This window comes from Oryctolagus cuniculus, chromosome 16 (genome assembly GCF_051225735.1).
Source record: "Oryctolagus cuniculus isolate XC-2025 breed Fujian yellow rabbit chromosome 16, ASM5122573v1, whole genome shotgun sequence".
NCBI classification, from domain to species: Eukaryota; Metazoa; Chordata; class Mammalia; order Lagomorpha; family Leporidae; genus Oryctolagus; species Oryctolagus cuniculus.
The window spans coordinates 94,468,817-94,486,254 of record NC_142882.1 but is presented as its reverse complement, the minus strand read 5'-3'; the positions used below and the strand labels follow the sequence as shown (position 1 = coordinate 94,486,254).

The window sequence follows — 17,438 nt, the reverse complement described above, 5'->3', positions numbered from 1 at the left end:
TTAGCGACTTCCACAAAACACTTTTGGCCTCACAGGATCACTTCCTTGTCACTGTAGTGGCATTTCCTCCCAATAACCTGGGGAAACTGCTAGAATTTCGCAAACTCAGTGGAATGGAGATGATGACATGAGGACAGGCTGAGGCCCCATGGAGCATGAGAGCTCTGCAGACTGTCCTGAGGTCTCACCTTATACACGGTGCCAAACGCTCCAGAGCCCAGGACTTTGAGCTTCTTGAATTCTGTTTCCTTTAAAATCCTCAGGAGGGCTTGGTTGGGGGCCTCCCCACTGGGTGTAAGAGGCTCCACGAGCTGTGAAATTGGACACGGGATTGGGGTTAGAAGAGTCCAGTGTGTGTGCAGGCAGGGCCAGCAGCTTGTGGCCCTGCCATGGTGCAAGGGTTCATCTAGCTTGCTTGAGAGGTGAGTGGCACCTGCCCTACACAACAGGGCAGAAATGGAGACCTTGAGGCAGGTGCTCTGACCCAATAGTGACGTTCCAAATGTGGCTGTTTCTGATTCAGTCCAATCAGCTGCACCGAAAACTCTGGTAAAGGAGGTTTCATGCAGTGGCCACTTCATCACCTACCTGTCATTCCCATCACCACCTGATCGCTTCTGTCAGCCACCTGTCACCTCTGTCACCCACCTGGTCACTTCACCTACCTGCCACTCCCATCACCACCTAGTCACCTGTCATCCACCTGTCATTCCCATCATCACCTGGTCACTCTGTAAGCCAGTGGGGCCATAACACACAGCACCACCTTGCTCACAAACACCTGTGCTTCCCAGGGACAGTGGCTTCTGAAACTGCTGGCCACAGGGAGCATCCTGGGCAACATGGGGCACAAACAGCCCAGTCAGGAGCAGTCAGGTATGAGGACAATGGCAACTTCCCAGGAGCCTCTGCTCCCCACCATGTCGCCCTCACAGCCTTGTTCCCTCTGGCTGACAGGCTGTCTTCATAAGCATGCGCACAACTCGACCTAGAGACACTCACCTCTGCCTGGACAGAACCAGCCGGGCATAACTGGATGTTCAGAGATTCCTCCCAGGTCTCTACCACAACAAAGAGACGCAGAGCCCCGCACATCTCATGTCTTAGATATGCACGCAAGTTGCACGCTCACCTCTCTCTCCTGCAGCAGTCGGCGCAATGTGCGCTTCCGGACAATGTGGCGCCTGCGCATGAAGAGGCCGATGCCGAGGCCCAGCACCACCAGCAGGAAGAGGCCGCCCACGACCCCCGTGGCGATGGAGGGGATTTTGGGCCTGGAATGAGGAGCAGAGACAGGAGTGAGGTTTGCTGGAAGCTTTTGTGATGCTGGCATTTTACACATCTTGCTGTTTTGACACACAAACATAATCCACGATGACCTCAGATCCTGCACAGGTTCCAAAGACGGAGAAGCCGGGGTCCAGGAAGTATATCCAGCGCCTCGAGCCCCAGCCCTGCCCTGCAGTTTAGCTGGAGGCTCCATGGAACCTCCCCACACGAGGATTGCTATGAAGGAAAGCAACTTGGACTTCAGCAACGCCTGCTGTGTCAGGCGACACCTGTGTCTTCCTGGACGTCTCCACGCTAGATGAGGGACCCCTCAACAATGCAGGGCGCCTCAGCCGCAGCTGTGCACAGTGCTCTGGCAGAAGGCTGTGTCACCAGTTAGAAATTCTGAATTTGCAGTTTTTGAAAGGTACTCTCCTTAAGCACCTATCCCATGTGGGCTTCAGATTGATTTTTGTTTTCAGGTATAAAGCTAATGAGTATCAAAGATTAATTAGCAGCATTTGTGCACAGAAAAGTGCCAAGGTCCTCCAAGATTTTTCTTAAGTGGGTCCAAACGTACTTCATCAAAATGACGGTTTGCAATGCTTTCCCAGTGCCATCTCCTGTGTCACACCACATCCACTGCTAGTGCAGTTTGAATGAACGATTTTCATGGTTTTGAAGGGAACAGTGAAGATGTGAGGGCTGACTCATTACTGAGCATGCGTTCCGTGGGAGGGGCAGCACATGGGCGAGCGAATAACAGAACAGGAGACTGTGGAGCTGATGTAACAGAGTGGTTGATGAGGGGTGTTGAGGCGGGGCTCTGATGGGAAATAGAACAGAGCACCGGGCTGCTGTCAGTGAAGGGACAGGAATGTGTCTGAGGGCTGCCTTCTTCCTCTTTTGTGTTTCATGAGGGGCAGCAGAAATGGGCAAGGGAGGAAGCAGAAGTGGAAGGGGCTGGGACGAGGGTTTGCAGATAGCACCAGGAATGGCCTAGTGTTTGGGGATATCCAAACAATTCCCGACTCCCCCCCAACACACTGCTGACTGCTGTCCCACTCTTTCCGATGAGGCCGAGCAGGAATCCCCAGCTTTGGCCCTCCTGTGTGCAGCGTTTTACGGTAGCACGTAAACTGAGCAGAGCTGAAATGCTGGAGGGAGCCTGCAGGCTTGTGCAGCAGGGTGTGTGGAAAGGTCGGGAGCAGACTCCCCCGAAGCTGCGGCTTTGTCAACAGAAATCCACGCAGACTCAGGGTGACAGGATTATCTGGGCTAGGAGAAGACCAGCACAGCCACAGGAGTCACAGACCATGGGTGAAGACAGCAGCAGGGGCCAAGCAGGGGCTCTGCTGGGAGCTGGCCCCAGCGCCACTCGCCCTGTGTCTCTACTGAAGAACAAAACCAGCATGGGTCGAGGCTGCAGCTGGCAGGGTGGTCTCTGCTAGGGTTAGGGTGCCAGCCCAGGCAGGCTGGGAGGTAAGGAACCTGACCCAGTGGGGACAGAAGGCAGGGAAGTCCCTCCTCAGCTTAGGACATGAAGTGGTAGAACTTACCCATTTGTTGCACAGCCTTCGAGACCTGGCCCAGCACAGCTGCAGGAATTAAGAGAGAAAGACACGTTTTCCTCATTCTGCTTCCTGGCATTTTACATCTGAGAGTTCTTCTACATCATAAGGCACCATGGGTTAAATGACCCTGAAATCACTGAAGCTGTGCATCATCTCATGGAGGGTACTTACTACAGGATTTGCTTTGCCTTTGTTCATGCACTCAGCAAACGTTTTGGCATCTCCTTTGTGGCAGGGATTGATCTAGAACTGAATAGGCAGCAGCTCACATAGCCACACTGTCAGGACCAGCAGGCTGGAGGTGCCGGGACCAGAACACAGCAGCCATGCTGTGCAGGGAGCACACTCAGGAGGCAGCCTGTGCTTGGAGCCACTATCTGGCCGTGGGGGTGCAGCAGAGGCTGTGACTGGGTCAGCGACAGCATGAGAGAGAAGGCGTGAGCCTGGCAGGTTTTGAGAGGAAACAGGAATCCCGACACGAGCTTGGCAGCCCACAACAAGGAGCAGAGTGCACTCCACCCCACACTGAAACTTCTCCCACATGGGAAGGACGACTGCCAGCAGGGCTGCCGTCTGGGGACTGGCCAACACCTGCAACTTTGATCAAGCCTCACCTCGCTCAGCTGGGGAAGGAGGAGCACCTGTGTTCAAAGGGAAAGACCAGGGACACCTGCTTGACACCAGCCCCATCTGATCCTTAACATTTTCCCTCCGTCCCAGGTCTCAGCAAATAGCTCTCGCCTCTCCTCAGTTGGGTGGTCTGGGCTCCCCCTCTTTTCACTGTTGCCAGATAACCCATTCTGGCCTTTGCGACACCTTTGGGCTTTCATTCATAAACCCTCACATAGGCTTTCCCAGGCTGTGGAAGACACAGGGGCCTTGCAGTCTATCATCTCCATGAACACCCAAACAGCAGACAGCCTACACCTACTAGTGAGTGACCACTGCCACAGTCAGACCTTGCTCAGGGTCTCCCTCCCCACTCACACTCTCCCCCAGAGTCTGAGTCTGCAGCCTCTGCTATGCTGTAAGTAAAAGGCATACAGAATGAAATATCAAGTTTTGGACAGATTTCAGCAGCTTTGACAGTGCTGTGGGGAGGCTACAGGGACAGGGACAAGCTTGGGGGGAGGACGGTGGCTTCCCTTTGAAGACAGGGTTGAAAGGGCAGTGGCAACACAGTTGCAAGAGAGGATGGTCTTGGTGCAAAGGTCAAGAGGCCCTTGGGAAAACCAGTGGTGCCCTTTTGTGCAGGTAAGCAGTGACCATGAAGTCAAAGAGGCCATATCATGTTATCATTTAATTCTGCAGAAAAATACTCTGTCACTCAATCAATGTATTCTTTTTTGGGTTGGATTTTTTTTTTTTTTTTTTGGCAAATTTGAGAGGTGAGGGTGAAGGAGAGAGGAAGAGAGATACGTAGATATATCTCACTCACTGGGTCACTCCCCAAATGCCCACAATAGCTGGGCTGACTCAGCCCAAAGCTAGAAGCTGACAACTCTGTGTCTCCCACATGGATGGCAGGGGCCCAACTACTTGAGCCATCACCTGCTGCTTCCCAGAGTGCACCCTGGCAGGATGCTAGAATCAGGAGCAGAGCTGGGATTTGAACTGAGCCATTATGAGATGAGAAGCAGGCGTCCCAAGTGAAATCCTAACCACTGTGCCAAACACCTGCCCAGGGAAGACATTTTCAATCCGTGGACTTGCAAGATAGGGAATGTTCGCTCTGCATGTCACTCACCCATAGGTGCAGTTTGGGTGGCACAGGCGGCAGATGCGTCCAGCGTCGGCAAACTTCCAGACCAGGGTGTCGTTTTCCCCCATGACTCCTGCTGGGCAGGTCTTGACGCAGTGAGGGCCATCGATGAAGTGTGCACACTTGATGCAGTTATCTGGACCCTGCAGCGTGGCAGAGGAAAACACACACTGATGTCTTTGTTCTTTTTCAAAACAAGTTGCTTCTAACTGTAAATATGTTGTGTGAGGAGCAGCAGAATGTGGTTCCAGTGCTTGGGCCCCTGCTACCCCCGTGGGAGACCTGGAGGAAGCTCCTGGCTTCGGCATGGCCTGGCCCTGGTTGTTGCGGCCATCTGGGGAGTGAGCCAGCGGATGGAAGATCGTCTCTCTCTCTCTCTCTCTCTCTCTGTAACTCTTTCAAATAAATAAATACACCTTTTTATAAAGGGGGAAAATCTGTTGTGTGAGGGAAGAAAACCAAAAGGGCCAGGTCTTGACTGCCCTTCCTTGCTCTGCCTACTGTCAACAGCCGAGCGTGGAGTCTTTCTGACTTCCACAGCACGTGATAGACACACACAGGGAGGAAGCACTCTAACCTCATTGCACTGCACTTGACAGACAGCAGGCAGCTCCTGGTCACAAACCATTGTGGTTGGCCTACATGTGAATACACTCCCTCTGTGGCTGCACCATCTTTCTTGCATAGCACATCTGGAGTTAGGGGAAGCCTCAGGGAAGCCAGCCTTGCCAAGGAGGGGCTAAGAGTTTCTGTGGGGACCAGGAAGTGGCAGCAGTGGCTGCAGAAGGGACAGAGTGCCACGTGCACTGGGTTCTGTAACGAGCCAAGAGAGGATGGTCACGGAGCCGCTGGGCTGTGGGCCTCACCCCTCATAATGGCTGGAAGGAGAGTTCCCCCAGCCATGTCCTCTGATTTCCCAGTTTTGTCCACTCCAATGCTAATGGTACCCAGGGCCAGAAGAACAGATGACTAAGTCAAGATCACCACTTATTCCACCGTTTTCATGGTAAAAATGTAACCCAACACCATATAATCAATGGTTTACTTTGTAAGTGGTTCAGACCTCAAAACAAGGCTCTGTCATCTTATGCCTGACTTGGATGGATTTTCTGACACACATCCTCATTAGTGGAGTTTGATATGGGCCTGTAGGCGCAAATCCAAACCCAGCTCCATGTGGGAAGAATAGAGCTGTGCTTAGTACCCACAGGGGACTGGCTCCAGGGTTCCCTCTGATACCAAAACTAGGGACCTGAAGTCACTTCTAGAAAGCATGCAGGATTAGCATCTGACATACACAATTCTCCTGTACACTTAAATCATCTCTAATAACTTGCAGTACATAACGCAATACAAATGCCGCATAGTTATGTTATATTGTACAAAGAATAACATGTGAAGAAAGGTCTGTAAGTGATCAATAAAAGGAATATTTCCATCTACCTTTGGTTGAATCTCTGGATACAGAACCCACACCCAGGGGCCAGTACTGAGAGTGAGCAGCACTGGGCATCTGCTGTGAGGACTGAATTCTCTCTCACTGTGTTCTACGCTGGATTGTTACTGAACATGTATGCACAAAACTGATACTTTTTATAAGTTTTGTTAGTTTCTTTAAGAGGGTTTCAACTAATTATCCATGAATGATAAACAAGGATGTGATGATGTGGGACAAAATAACAAAGCAATGATGACAGAAGGGGTGGCAACAGGCAACCAGCCCCAAAGCCTCCAAGTTCTGGTGTTGTGTGGGGCACTGTCAAGTTCCATGCACGTGGGACATTGACAGGAAAGGTGAAGGCTCATCAGAGGCGGTTGGCCAAGAACCCTGCTCCAACAGCCCCTGTAGGCTGCTGACACATGCAGCCTACCCCAGTTTTGGACATGCGCTCTAACCACTGTCCTTCCCTGCTCCAGGACAGCATGGCCACTGTGCTGTGGCCTTGCCCTATGATGCAGGCAACTGTGGCACTGTGCTGGGAACTTGCCCTATGACACAGAACAGAGAAGTACCCAATGGGCTACTTACCCGTCCTGTGCAGGTGATGTTCATGGCCTGGGGCAGACATTCCGGATGGCACTGAATGCACTCAGAGTTCTCCACAAACTCCCTGGGCTCACTGAGGAAGGAAGAGGGGACCAATCACAAAACATGTGTAGACACACCTGTCTCATGTGACGCAGAGCACCTCTCAGAAGTCCATGAGTGCAGGCGAAGACCATGGAGTGGGGCTCTCAGAGGTGCTACCATATGACAAAAGGATCATGCTGACAGAGTCCTTGCTCATCTTCTCCCCAGAAAACACACTGGAGTCTCCAGTCCACACCTCCTCCCTGCACACACGTCAAGCAAGCTGTAGGGTGAAAACAATCATCCCTGCCAGGTGCCCCTCCCTCGAGTACCAGATGTATGAATAATTAAGTAAGGCTGGAAGGAAGCAGTGACTGTGACTTGGACAGGAAGCAGGCATACTGACACGCGCTCAGTGGTTATTCCTAGCAGTAATACGCAGGGAACATATGTCAAAACATGCCTTCGTGCAGTTCTCGGCATTCTTTAGGATGCACAGGCCAATGTTAAGCAAGAAGTTGATGCGTGACTGAGAGGACAGAAGTCTGGTGTCTGCTGGTAATTAACTCAGGTCTTCAAGCCCTGAGCAGTGCTGTTCACACCTGAATGCAGGTGCCAGTCTTCCCTGTCAGGCAAATGGCATCAATTATGCCCATCAGGAGGCCGGGATGTGGGTTCTGTGCATCTGGGTTGCCTCCCCTCCCAAGGGGCTGTGGACACTGGGTTTCTGTGCCCCGTGGAAAGATGATGACTGACAGTTAAGGGCTGAGCCGACATTCCCTATTAGAGGCTGTAACAGCAGTCAGTTGTCCGTGTCCCTGAGTCCATGGCTAACGGATTCCTATGGAGTTGGCCTGGGCCTGGTTTCTGTATCCCGCTCCTTGCAAGTCTATGTCTGAGAGTGGAGCCATGGCTCTTTGGTATCACAAAATTTCCTGTTTCTTTTAAGGTTTTAAAAAAATAATTTCCTCGGTTCTTTTAGTTCTACATCTGTATTGCACTGTTCCTAGTCACTGTAGATGTCCAAAGCCTTGCATTGGCATTGAGAGTCCAGGATATCCACAGACTACAAGTCCTCTACACTGTTTTCATGGAAACTAAACTCACAAACATGAGTGGCTTCTCTTTGCCCATGTTATCTGGTTTTCACTGTGGAGGAACACAGTTTGTATGAACGCATCTGACACATTGGAAATAGTACACAGCCAGGAAAAGACCAGCTGGCCATGGCCTTGGCCACAGAAGCCATTTGTGACTGCTTCATTTGTCTTGGGAATTTTGTGCAGCTTAGGAAAATTCAAGATATTTCTAGGAGAAATGATTCTAGAAATGATTGGACTTGATTAAGAAATCATGCAAGTTTATTCCTTACTGTAGTTGTTTGCCAGAAACCAAACACAAAAGCAAACAAATAAAAAAAAAAAAAGAAAACAACAAACCCCCAAACAACACAGGAACAGAAAAGAATGAACCGAATACCTGGACACCTACAAGCACAGGCTGAGTCTTATCTGTGATCAAAACGAGAGGATTCAAAGAGCAGCTCCTCACCCCTCCAGAACGTTGCACCTCTCCACACACTCCTTGCCACGGCTGACATTCCGGCAGGAGACACAGTCCCTGGGCTCGGGGCCCCAGCAGCCCTCCGATGAGCACAGCGGGTCACAGACGTGGCCAGCGGCCTCTGAGCAGACAGGGAGTCACATGGTCAGTTATAGGACAGGGGCCAAGGAGCAGCACAGACAGGTTATGTGCACCACTTGGATACGCAAGGGGCTCCTGAGGGAAGCAGGACACAAAACGACGGGCCAGCTGCAGGTGCCCTCTTCCCTGCTGGGGGCCCAGAGCTTAGGGGACCCACCTCTGGTGGGACATGGAAGCTGCCTGCCACAGCTGATGGGGACACAGAATCTTACTGAATGCCCTCCCGGCACCTTGGACAACAGGTTGACACCAAGGCCACAGAGACAGGGAGAGCCTGGTCTAGCACTTGCGAAGCTCACACATGAGTGGGTTGGTCTGAAATACTGGGCACTGGCCTGTGGGCATGTGTGCATGCATGTGTTTGTAGCTACAGTCATAAGAGCTGAAATGAACAGGAAGAAGACCATAGCTAAAAATGTGATAGAACTGTTACTAAATTCAGTTCTTTCATTACAAATAATTGATAGCCTAAACCTCAAGGCAAATCCGTTAAGATGAGAATGATCTGAAACAATTCTGATGCACTTCTCACAGTAACATCAGTTAGGAATTCCAAGTTGTAATGTGCTTCTGAAGGAACGACAAAGTGACACATGCATCAGGGATAATCTTTCAATATTCCACACGAAAGACCCTGGGCCACCACGCAAGGAGAGTGGGCAGGGATCACTCACTGCAGTCCTTGTCTCCCCGGTTGTTGATAATTTTGGTTTTCTGGCTGGAGGTTCCAAAAAGCTTTTTCCAGTTTATTGTGTTTGCATAGCACAGGTCTCGGTTTCCTGAAACGATCACGTCTCCATCGCTAATCTCTTGGAGGGAGCGCAGTCCCAGGGATGTTATGTCCAGGCCGACAACCGCAAGAGAAAACTGACCACTGACCAGGAAAGAGACAGAACAACAGCATGAACAATCTGTCTCTGCTGTCCTGGACAACTTCAGCTTCACTACAAGCACCTTCCAGTGACTGCCATCATCTTGGGGAACTGCTGCAGCAACAAGGAGGAGCTCCTGACTCCTTTGGCATCTTCTACTTCAGGGACAGATGAGAGGGCTGAATATACGTCTTTTAAGAAAAGATTGATTTAAAAGGCAGAGTGACAGAGAGAGAGGGAAAGAGATCTTCCATCCTCTGGTTCATTCCCCAAATGGGTGCAATGACAGGGGCTGAGCTAGACTTGAGCCAGGAGCCAGGAAAATCCTTCCAGGTCTCCCATGTGAGTGTCAGAGGCTTAACCACTTGGGCCATGTGCTGCTGCTTTGCAGGCACATTTGCTGTGAGTTGGATCAGGAGCAGAGCAGCCTGGACTAAACTAGTGCTCTGATGTGAGATGCCAATGTAGCAAGTGGCAGCTCGACCCACTCTGTCAAAGCTTGAGCTCCGAATGTATGGCTTAATGCCACCGTTTTACTCACTGCGGGCAGATTAAGAACACACTCCAGCCTCTGAAGCATTCATAGTACTTCAAAGGCTGTAGGTCTGTTGGTCTGTCTACCACCCTCCCATCCATTCACACACTTGTGTTTCCTGAGCAAACTCGAGATCTGTGAGAATACTTACCCAGAAGTCACTCCTGAAACATCCACTGAAACAGAATTTAGGGGCCCAAGGGGGAAAAGCTCTCAGGCCGTGGACACCTGCTCCAAGGGCATCTCCTCAAACCAACCCAACCAAATGGCTGCATGGCAAGGTCAGACAGCAGTGATGGCTACAGGGCAAGCCTGGCCCAGTGCCACAGCCTCTGCAGGTCAGAGCTGCCAGCTCCTGTCTCACCCCACAGGCATCACTGAGCCTTCTTTTGAAACAAGGCTGTAACTTCTCTTTCCCCAGTACAATCTGAGGCTTTCCATGGTCCCTGGGACACACGAGAGACTGTCCCATCTGCACACGTGTGTCTGGCCTGCAATCCTATTTCATGTTTTTTCTCAGTCAGGTTCCTTTATTACAGACTGTTCTCTTATTTTCGTTCGATATCCCTGACTTCATGTGGGCCCTGCTCTCAGGGGGTGAGGCAACCAGGTAGGCAGAAACTTAAGGTCGGCGGCAGGGTCACGCCACTGTAGTCACCCTGCTGCCTCCCCAGGTGCCAGCAGGAAGCAGGAGCTGGGACTCCAATGGGGTTCTCTGACGTAGGGTGTGGAGGCCACAACTGCTGGCCCAGCACCTGCCCAGGGAGATGCTTTGAAGTTGGCTTCAGCAATGCAGTGATGCGGGCCCTCCTTCAGCCAGCAGCCATGAGAGACTGAGCGACTGCTGGGTGGCAAATGTGCAGGCAGGAGGTTGGGAGGTGGTTTGCAGAGGGTGAAGAAGGCAAGAGCCCCATAGGCCGTGTGCACCCAGTGGAGGCTCAGGGGAGAGACCCACAAGTGTTAGGGCCATGTGCCATGAGGATGGGCCTGTGGGGGCAGGTGGAGGGAACAGACCCACATTGAAGGCGCTGGAGGCAATGGTTTCAGGGATGCTGGGAAGGCTCTTGCTGCCTGCGATTCTTCCCCTTCCCTCCCACAGCCTTGATCCACAGAAGCAAGGGTCCCTGTGAGGGCTGTCCAACCTGCAGGAGTCCCCTCGATGGGAGTCCAGGAGGGTGGGACCAGTGGTGAAGTTGCCTCTTCTCTGTGTGGCAGGCCCAGAGCTTTGTGGCCTGTGCCCTAGAACCAGTGGTCACTGAACTGCCCATTAAAATGTGAAGAGGAAAATGTATAGCTGATCTGTTTACTTCTCTACAACTAAGTCAAGTGACTCGTCTCAGGTATCCAATAAACTCCTATAACCTCTGGTTTCTGGATGAAGCCCCTGAGAGGCATTTCTGGGAGTTAGAACCAAACAGCCTTTCTGGACAGTGATGGCAGCTGTGTGCCCAGCATCAGGACTGTGTGCAGATCAGGATTGTCTTTAACGTTGCACAGTATCCCATGGTTCTTTTACAATGTGTTCTCGTGACCCGGCCCTCTCCAGGCAGGTTTGACACAGACACCCCAACTCCTCCTCACCCACAGCTAACAGGTGCTCCTGTGTAGGGGAGAGGCCTCTGTGTGTGTTTCACTGTGGAGCTGAAGAGCTGAAATCCTGAAAAAGGATTCAGGGATGAAGTCTCTGGTCCCCTGACAGGATGATGTGCAGCCCTGAGGACACCATGGAAGAGGCGGCTGAACACACACTGGGGGTTCTGCAAGACACCCAGCCTGTGCTCCCTAAAATGTGGAGGCCATGAGAGGACAGATGGGGCCTCAAACGAAATGAGAAGCTGGGTTCACACTAAGCATGTCACATGGGGCCCTACAGGGCAGCTTCATGGTCAGCCTGCAGGGCAGTTAACATCACGGGCTGAGAGAGCCACCATCCCCGCACGAAAGCTGACAGGGGACATGTGGGGACTCTTGGGGCTATCTCTGCAAGTCTAATTTCAAGTGAAAGACAAAGTGTAATGTCCCCGGCTGTGGCTGTGGCCGACTTACTGCTGCTTTGTCCTGCCACGGATGATTTCTAGGTTCTCAAAGGCATGGAGGTCAGTCTTGTTTTCTGGCCACGCCTGAATCAGTAGAAACCCTGTCAGGCAGAAGGAAGAGTCAGATGTGCAGCTCTGCATGGACATTGTTCCAGGGATCACACGTGGCTATCATTGGAGGGGCAAGTGTAAAAAATTTGGTTTGACTGGATTCTTTCACCACAGTCAGGTGCAACCCGAGGCAGGATCTTATCACGGAGCCCGGCCTTCCTGAGGGATTCCACCTCTCCACTGCATGTCTTCCCCGACCCAATCCCACCCTGAAGGCGGTGCCAAAGTCCCTGGTCTGACTGGAGCTGCCACCACACAGGAGTGTGTGCATATTTTACTTGGTCAATGCCAGTCCTAAAACAACCTTATTCAGGCTGAATTATTCTTTTTAGAGACAAACACAGTTGAGCTGATAGCAGCCATGGACCCACACTGAAGTCTATTTCGTAAAGCGCAAAGCTCTCACTGTCCCCTCCTTGACTAACAAGTAATGGCCCTGAGCCTTTGGATGGCTGGGTTGGGTACAGGGGTTCAATATGAGCACATGAGGGTGTGACAGACACAAAGCCTTGGCTTAAAGCACTCACCCCTTGCATTGTTGGGAAACTGCATTTCTGAAAAGTGTCAAAGTGTTAGTGCCTCCCAGCAGGACAAGAGAAAGCTCCCGGGCCCAGGGAAGGGGCTACGTCTCAGTCCTCTCCACACCTGGCCCCGCTCACCTGTGATCTCCCGCACGGTTTTCAGGATGTCCAGCTCCTCGGGGTCCAGGGGCGGGGTGCGGGTGAAGGAATCCCTGCAACGGGCAGTGGAGTTACTGGCTGCCGGCCCCCACAGCTGAGGGTGCAGACTACGTTCTTCTCAGACCAGCACCCTTGTCACTCACCCCCTGAATGCCACCGGCAGGATGTGCAGATCACCACTGATGGACGTGCAGTTTTTGAAGTGTTTGATGTTTGTGGCATTTATGGACAACGTGTCTTTAAATTCACCAATTCCTATCCCATTACAAACTGTTAAGACAAGAGTTGTTTATAACCTCACATTTATTGAATTCAGAATCATCAGGGTCCTACAGGCACACAGGAGCAGGAGAGGAATTCAGCCCACAAGAACTCTGGTTGCCACGCCATCATTTAGGCACTCAACAAACACTGATGGAGGGCCTGCTGGGTCCTAGGACCAGGGGCAGGCTTGGGGGTTACCACGGTGAAAGGGGACCTGCTGCTGCCATGGCCCTTGCTGGGATCTCCTTCTCCTCCTCCTCGTTTCCCACTCAGGCCAGGGTCCAGCTGTGCCTCGACTCTCGCCATTTCTCTGCCCCCAGGACAGCTCCCCTGGCTGCCAGAGCTACCTCTGCACGACTCTCCCTGGTGTGGCAGCCTGGTCTTCTCATACAGAAACAGCTTGTGTCAACACGCATGTTGCACGTGTGCACTCCACATCTGTCTCTACCACAGAGCGAGTGTGTCCATCTGGAGGTGGGCCCTCAACCCCAGCTTCCACACCCGCAGGCCTCCTACCTTTGCGACAAGGCCCCTCGCACTTCTTACACTTGCGGACGCCATCTTCCTCCACCTCGTAGCTGTCAGGACCACAGGCCCGGACACAGGAGCCATGATCTGTCACCACGTAGTTACCTGCAGGGGTGTGGGAGGCAGGTGGTGAAGGCAGAACCAGGTGCCTCACGTCCTCCTCAGAAGGGACCCATGGAAGGGCCCATAGCCTTTGGTTCTGTTCATATCAAGGACAAGGAGTGAGAGGCTGCAGACAGGAGAGAACCCCATTCAAGAGGGCGGCAGCTTCGAGCCTGCAGTGTAGGGAAGAGGGACCCTTGCCCACAGGCAGGAGCGTGGAGCCCGTACGTCCTCTGTGAGCCCCCGTGGGCTCAACCTGCAGGACTCAGAGCTCAGATATCCTCAACATCCACGTGAGGGAGACAGAGCCCATTCTTCACCTGTGCACCTGTGTTTGAGGCGGCCTTTCATCCTGTGCTGACTCCCAGCTCTGCCCCTGCCCTGGTGGCCGCCTGTCTGCGGTGGCCTCGCATCCCTCAGCTGTGCCATGGCAGGACCAGCCAGCCTTGCACTGTAGCCCTGAAGATAATTTGTGTTGATATTAACGACTTTGTTACCCCAGGAGCATCTGTGTTCTTTTTAACTTCTCCATGTAGACACTCAGAAACATTCAGTGGACATAATTTTTTCCCCATGAATTGTGAGCTTGTCTTCTCTTAGGTTCTAAGTGTTTTCCTGTGAATTAAAAACCCCATCTATTAAGCCTCTCAAAAATGATATCTGTTACAACTGTGGCAAAAGGGTCCCAGTCTACCTCCCAGTGGCTCCCAATCATCTGTGTGCACATAGCTTAAAGCACTCATGGAGATGCACCTGCTATGGCAAATCTCCCTCCTAACTGTGTAGCTTTTTCTCAATCTCCTCTTCCAGAAATCAAGATTGGTTTCTAAAGCCATTTCATTAGACTGCCTAACTTTTCCATCAGGAAATAATTCATGTCACTGCTTCCACATGGTAGAACACAAATATCAACACCCAAACACAATTAGAACAAGATAAAACAAAAACAAAATCTCTCAAACATCTTTAAGAGGCACAACTTCCCAGAACTTCTACCACACAGGAATGGGTTTGCTGGACTCACGGCTGTAGGTTCTGTCACTCGGCACAAGAGCTAACAGGGGAGCTGCCCAAAGGACATTCATGGTATCACTAGCCGCTGAGTGCCCTCATTCTCCTGGGCACCCTGGACCCCTGCAGCTGTCTTCAGTTGGAGGGGGCACCCAGCCATCGTGGACACCAGAACAGATGTAAATAACGTTTCTCTGTGAGCGGAGCTGGTGTCTGCTGTGAGCTGGCCCAATCCCTGACTTGGATGACGCATGCCACCTGCCTACAGTGAGGCAAGCACCATGGCCCAAAGATCACCTGTGACGGGCAGGCAAGGTCCTGACAGAAGACAGAGGGGATGTGGATGTCTGGGAAATCAAGGGCATGTGCGAGGGACTCACGGGGACATTTCTTGACACAGGTGGCACCAAAGCTGTATTTGCCCTCGGGGTTGACATCCATCTGATATGTGGTGGGGTTGTACAGCATGAGAGGTGGGCAGGTGTCCTTGCATGTGGCTTCATCTCTGAATTTTCGGCAGACCTGTCGGGGGTGAGGATGCATACCTGGTTAGGCTTGGCAGGGACACTCGTGCCCCACAGACGAAACATGCCATATCTGATTTATTTCAAAAAAGCTTAGTTTAGGCCAGTGCCGCGGCTCACTTGGCTAATCTTCTGCCTGCGGCACTGGTACCCCAGGTTCTAGTCCCAGTTGGGGCACCAGATTCTGTCCTGGTTGCTCCTCTTCCAGTCCAGCTCTCTGCTGTGGCCCGGGAGGGCAATGAAGGATGGCCCAAGTGCTTGGGCCCTGCGCCCACATGGGAGACCAGGAGGGGGCGCCTGGCTCCTGGCTTTAGATCAGCACAGCGCACCGGCTGTGGCGGCCATTTGGGGAATGAGCCAAAAGACCTTTCCCTCTGTCTCTCTCTCTAAAAAAAAAAAAAAAAAAAAAAAAAAAAAAAAAGCTTAGTTTATGATTTTCCGTTCTCAGGTGTTCAATTAGGATGGAATTTCCAGCAAAGTGCTTTTAGTAGGTCACAAGACTTCCTCTAAAGCCATCCTAAGTGACAAAGTATGACCAGAGAGAATGCACCTCTACTGAGAAATGAGCATCCACAGATCTCTGCAGCAGGTAACCTCATTACTCTGTACTGGGTTTCCCTTACAAAGCACACTTGGGGACACTGGTCAGAACCAATTGCCAAACTGCATGAACCCTCAGGCAGGATGAGGGCTCCGTGGAATGGCCCCACAGTGCTGGCTCAGAATCCCACACAGGCTGCCCCTCATGCTCATGAGTCAACCCCCATCACCAGCTCAGCATCTCCCCTTCACTGAGACCATGGCGTGCTTGGGATTCCGATGAGGACAGTTTCCTTTCCCGGAGCCTTGAGGGGCCTTGGCGCGGCCGAGCAGCCCAGAAATTACACCCCAGCCCTGGTGTCTTGAGGACTCTGAGACATGGCCTCTGTCCAGAGTTCAGAGCGTTCCATAGCACCAGGGACAAGAGCAAGCATGTCAGGCTGCTCCGGGACAAAGCTAAGGGCAGGGTCAGGACACTTGGACATGTGGGTCCAGGTGGTATCTGGGGGACTCTCCTGTGTCTGCTCCCCAGGTTTGTAGCAGGACTAAGGGAAGTGGTGAGCAGGGTCATGGCCCCACCGTTGGGCAAGAAATGCTCATGACAGACAGGTGTTTATGGCTGGTGCTCAGTCTGGGACAGACTGCAGGGGAGGCTGAGGCAGAGGTCAGAGAGTGAGTGGTGGAGGCCGGATATGAAGGGGCTTTGCCACCAGGCAGAGGGGCTGCTGTAGGCAGCATGAACAAAAACTCTCCCAGGAGCTCCAGTGGGGCAGGAGTGGGGGAGTGAGGGGCGGGTGGGGAAGCTGGGTCTCACCAAGCAGTCGCTCTCCCGTGGGCCTGTGCAGCCAGCAGCACACTGGTTGTGGCAGCAGTCGCTGGGGGACTTGCCGCGGCAGCGTCCAGAGCACTGCTGGGCGCAGATGATTTTGGTCACTGGAAAAGAGCAAAGGTCACCTGTGAGCCCGGAGCGAGGGCACCAGTCACTTCTCAGAGAGTCTACACATCGCAGTGGACAAGTATCTGTGGACACAGTATCTGTGGCTCATCAAACTCCCAGGCAGCCACGTTCAGCCAAGCTGAGACGGTCAGGACACTCCTACTGCACCCTGCTTCCCACTGGTTTCTCTTCTCTCAGGAGTGCCGAGTGCTTCAAAATGACCTGGAAGTCACTAAATGCCACTGATCCTGGGTTCTGGTGACACACAAAGACCGGGAGAGGGACAGGAAGCCAGGCTCTCCTGCGAATGCCATCTCCTGTGCCCAGGGAGTGTGCTCAGCTTTCAGGGCACCAAAAATGGCAGTAGGACCACAGCTGAGTTTCACTATCTTCCACAAGGCAAAGACCACAGAGAGCCACGTGGCTGAGCTGTGGGACCTGGCAGTTTCATGCAGGAAGCAAACATTGGGCCCATGCTTGGACAGCTCTCTCAGTCTCGCAGGCCAGTGCACCTGCTCCTAAGGCCAAGGCGGGAGGGGTCGCCCTCCCACAGGGACTTAACCCAGCTTACGTCTCTGGCAGTTCTCGCCGCCTGCGCCCCAGCAGCTTCCATTGGGACAGCTTGGGTCACACTTCTGGCCTGAAACACAGGAGTGATAATGGCAGTCTGACCTGGTAGAAGCGAACGAATGATGAGAAGCTGACGACGCCTTTTCTGGAGACCTGACCTAAGTCAGTTCTAGCTAGGAGGCACAGCCTCTGACTGCATGTCTGCCTGGTTGGTCACAGGATGACTTGCAGATTCCCGGCAACCCACCAGCTGCTCGTATTTACCTCCCAGGTGTGGAAAATGAGGCAGGGGCAGTTACTGGCTCGGCACTCGGGCAGGGGCTATGTGAACTCCGAGGTCCAGACCCC

General features: G+C 52.5%; 1 protein-coding gene across 3 annotated transcripts in view; it reads right to left on the bottom strand.

Annotated features, from left to right (window-relative positions):
* Positions 1 to 17,438, bottom strand: part of EGFR (epidermal growth factor receptor) — a 138,622-nt gene that overhangs the window by 22,033 nt on the left and 99,151 nt on the right. For all 3 annotated transcript variants that reach the window (XM_008261843.5, XM_008261844.5, XM_051853133.3), the window contains exons 5-18: positions 17,092 to 17,160; positions 16,398 to 16,516; positions 14,900 to 15,041; positions 13,395 to 13,511; positions 12,758 to 12,884; positions 12,594 to 12,667; positions 11,834 to 11,924; positions 9,055 to 9,254; positions 8,228 to 8,360; positions 6,635 to 6,725; positions 4,591 to 4,748; positions 2,829 to 2,867; positions 1,133 to 1,274; positions 189 to 311 (exon numbers count right to left, since the gene is read on the bottom strand). In XM_008261843.5, coding sequence (XP_008260065.4) covers positions 189 to 311; positions 1,133 to 1,274; positions 2,829 to 2,867; positions 4,591 to 4,748; positions 6,635 to 6,725; positions 8,228 to 8,360; positions 9,055 to 9,254; positions 11,834 to 11,924; positions 12,594 to 12,667; positions 12,758 to 12,884; positions 13,395 to 13,511; positions 14,900 to 15,041; positions 16,398 to 16,516; positions 17,092 to 17,160 — 1,625 coding nt within the window. The remainder of the gene's footprint in view (positions 1 to 188; positions 312 to 1,132; positions 1,275 to 2,828; positions 2,868 to 4,590; positions 4,749 to 6,634; positions 6,726 to 8,227; positions 8,361 to 9,054; positions 9,255 to 11,833; positions 11,925 to 12,593; positions 12,668 to 12,757; positions 12,885 to 13,394; positions 13,512 to 14,899; positions 15,042 to 16,397; positions 16,517 to 17,091; positions 17,161 to 17,438) is intronic.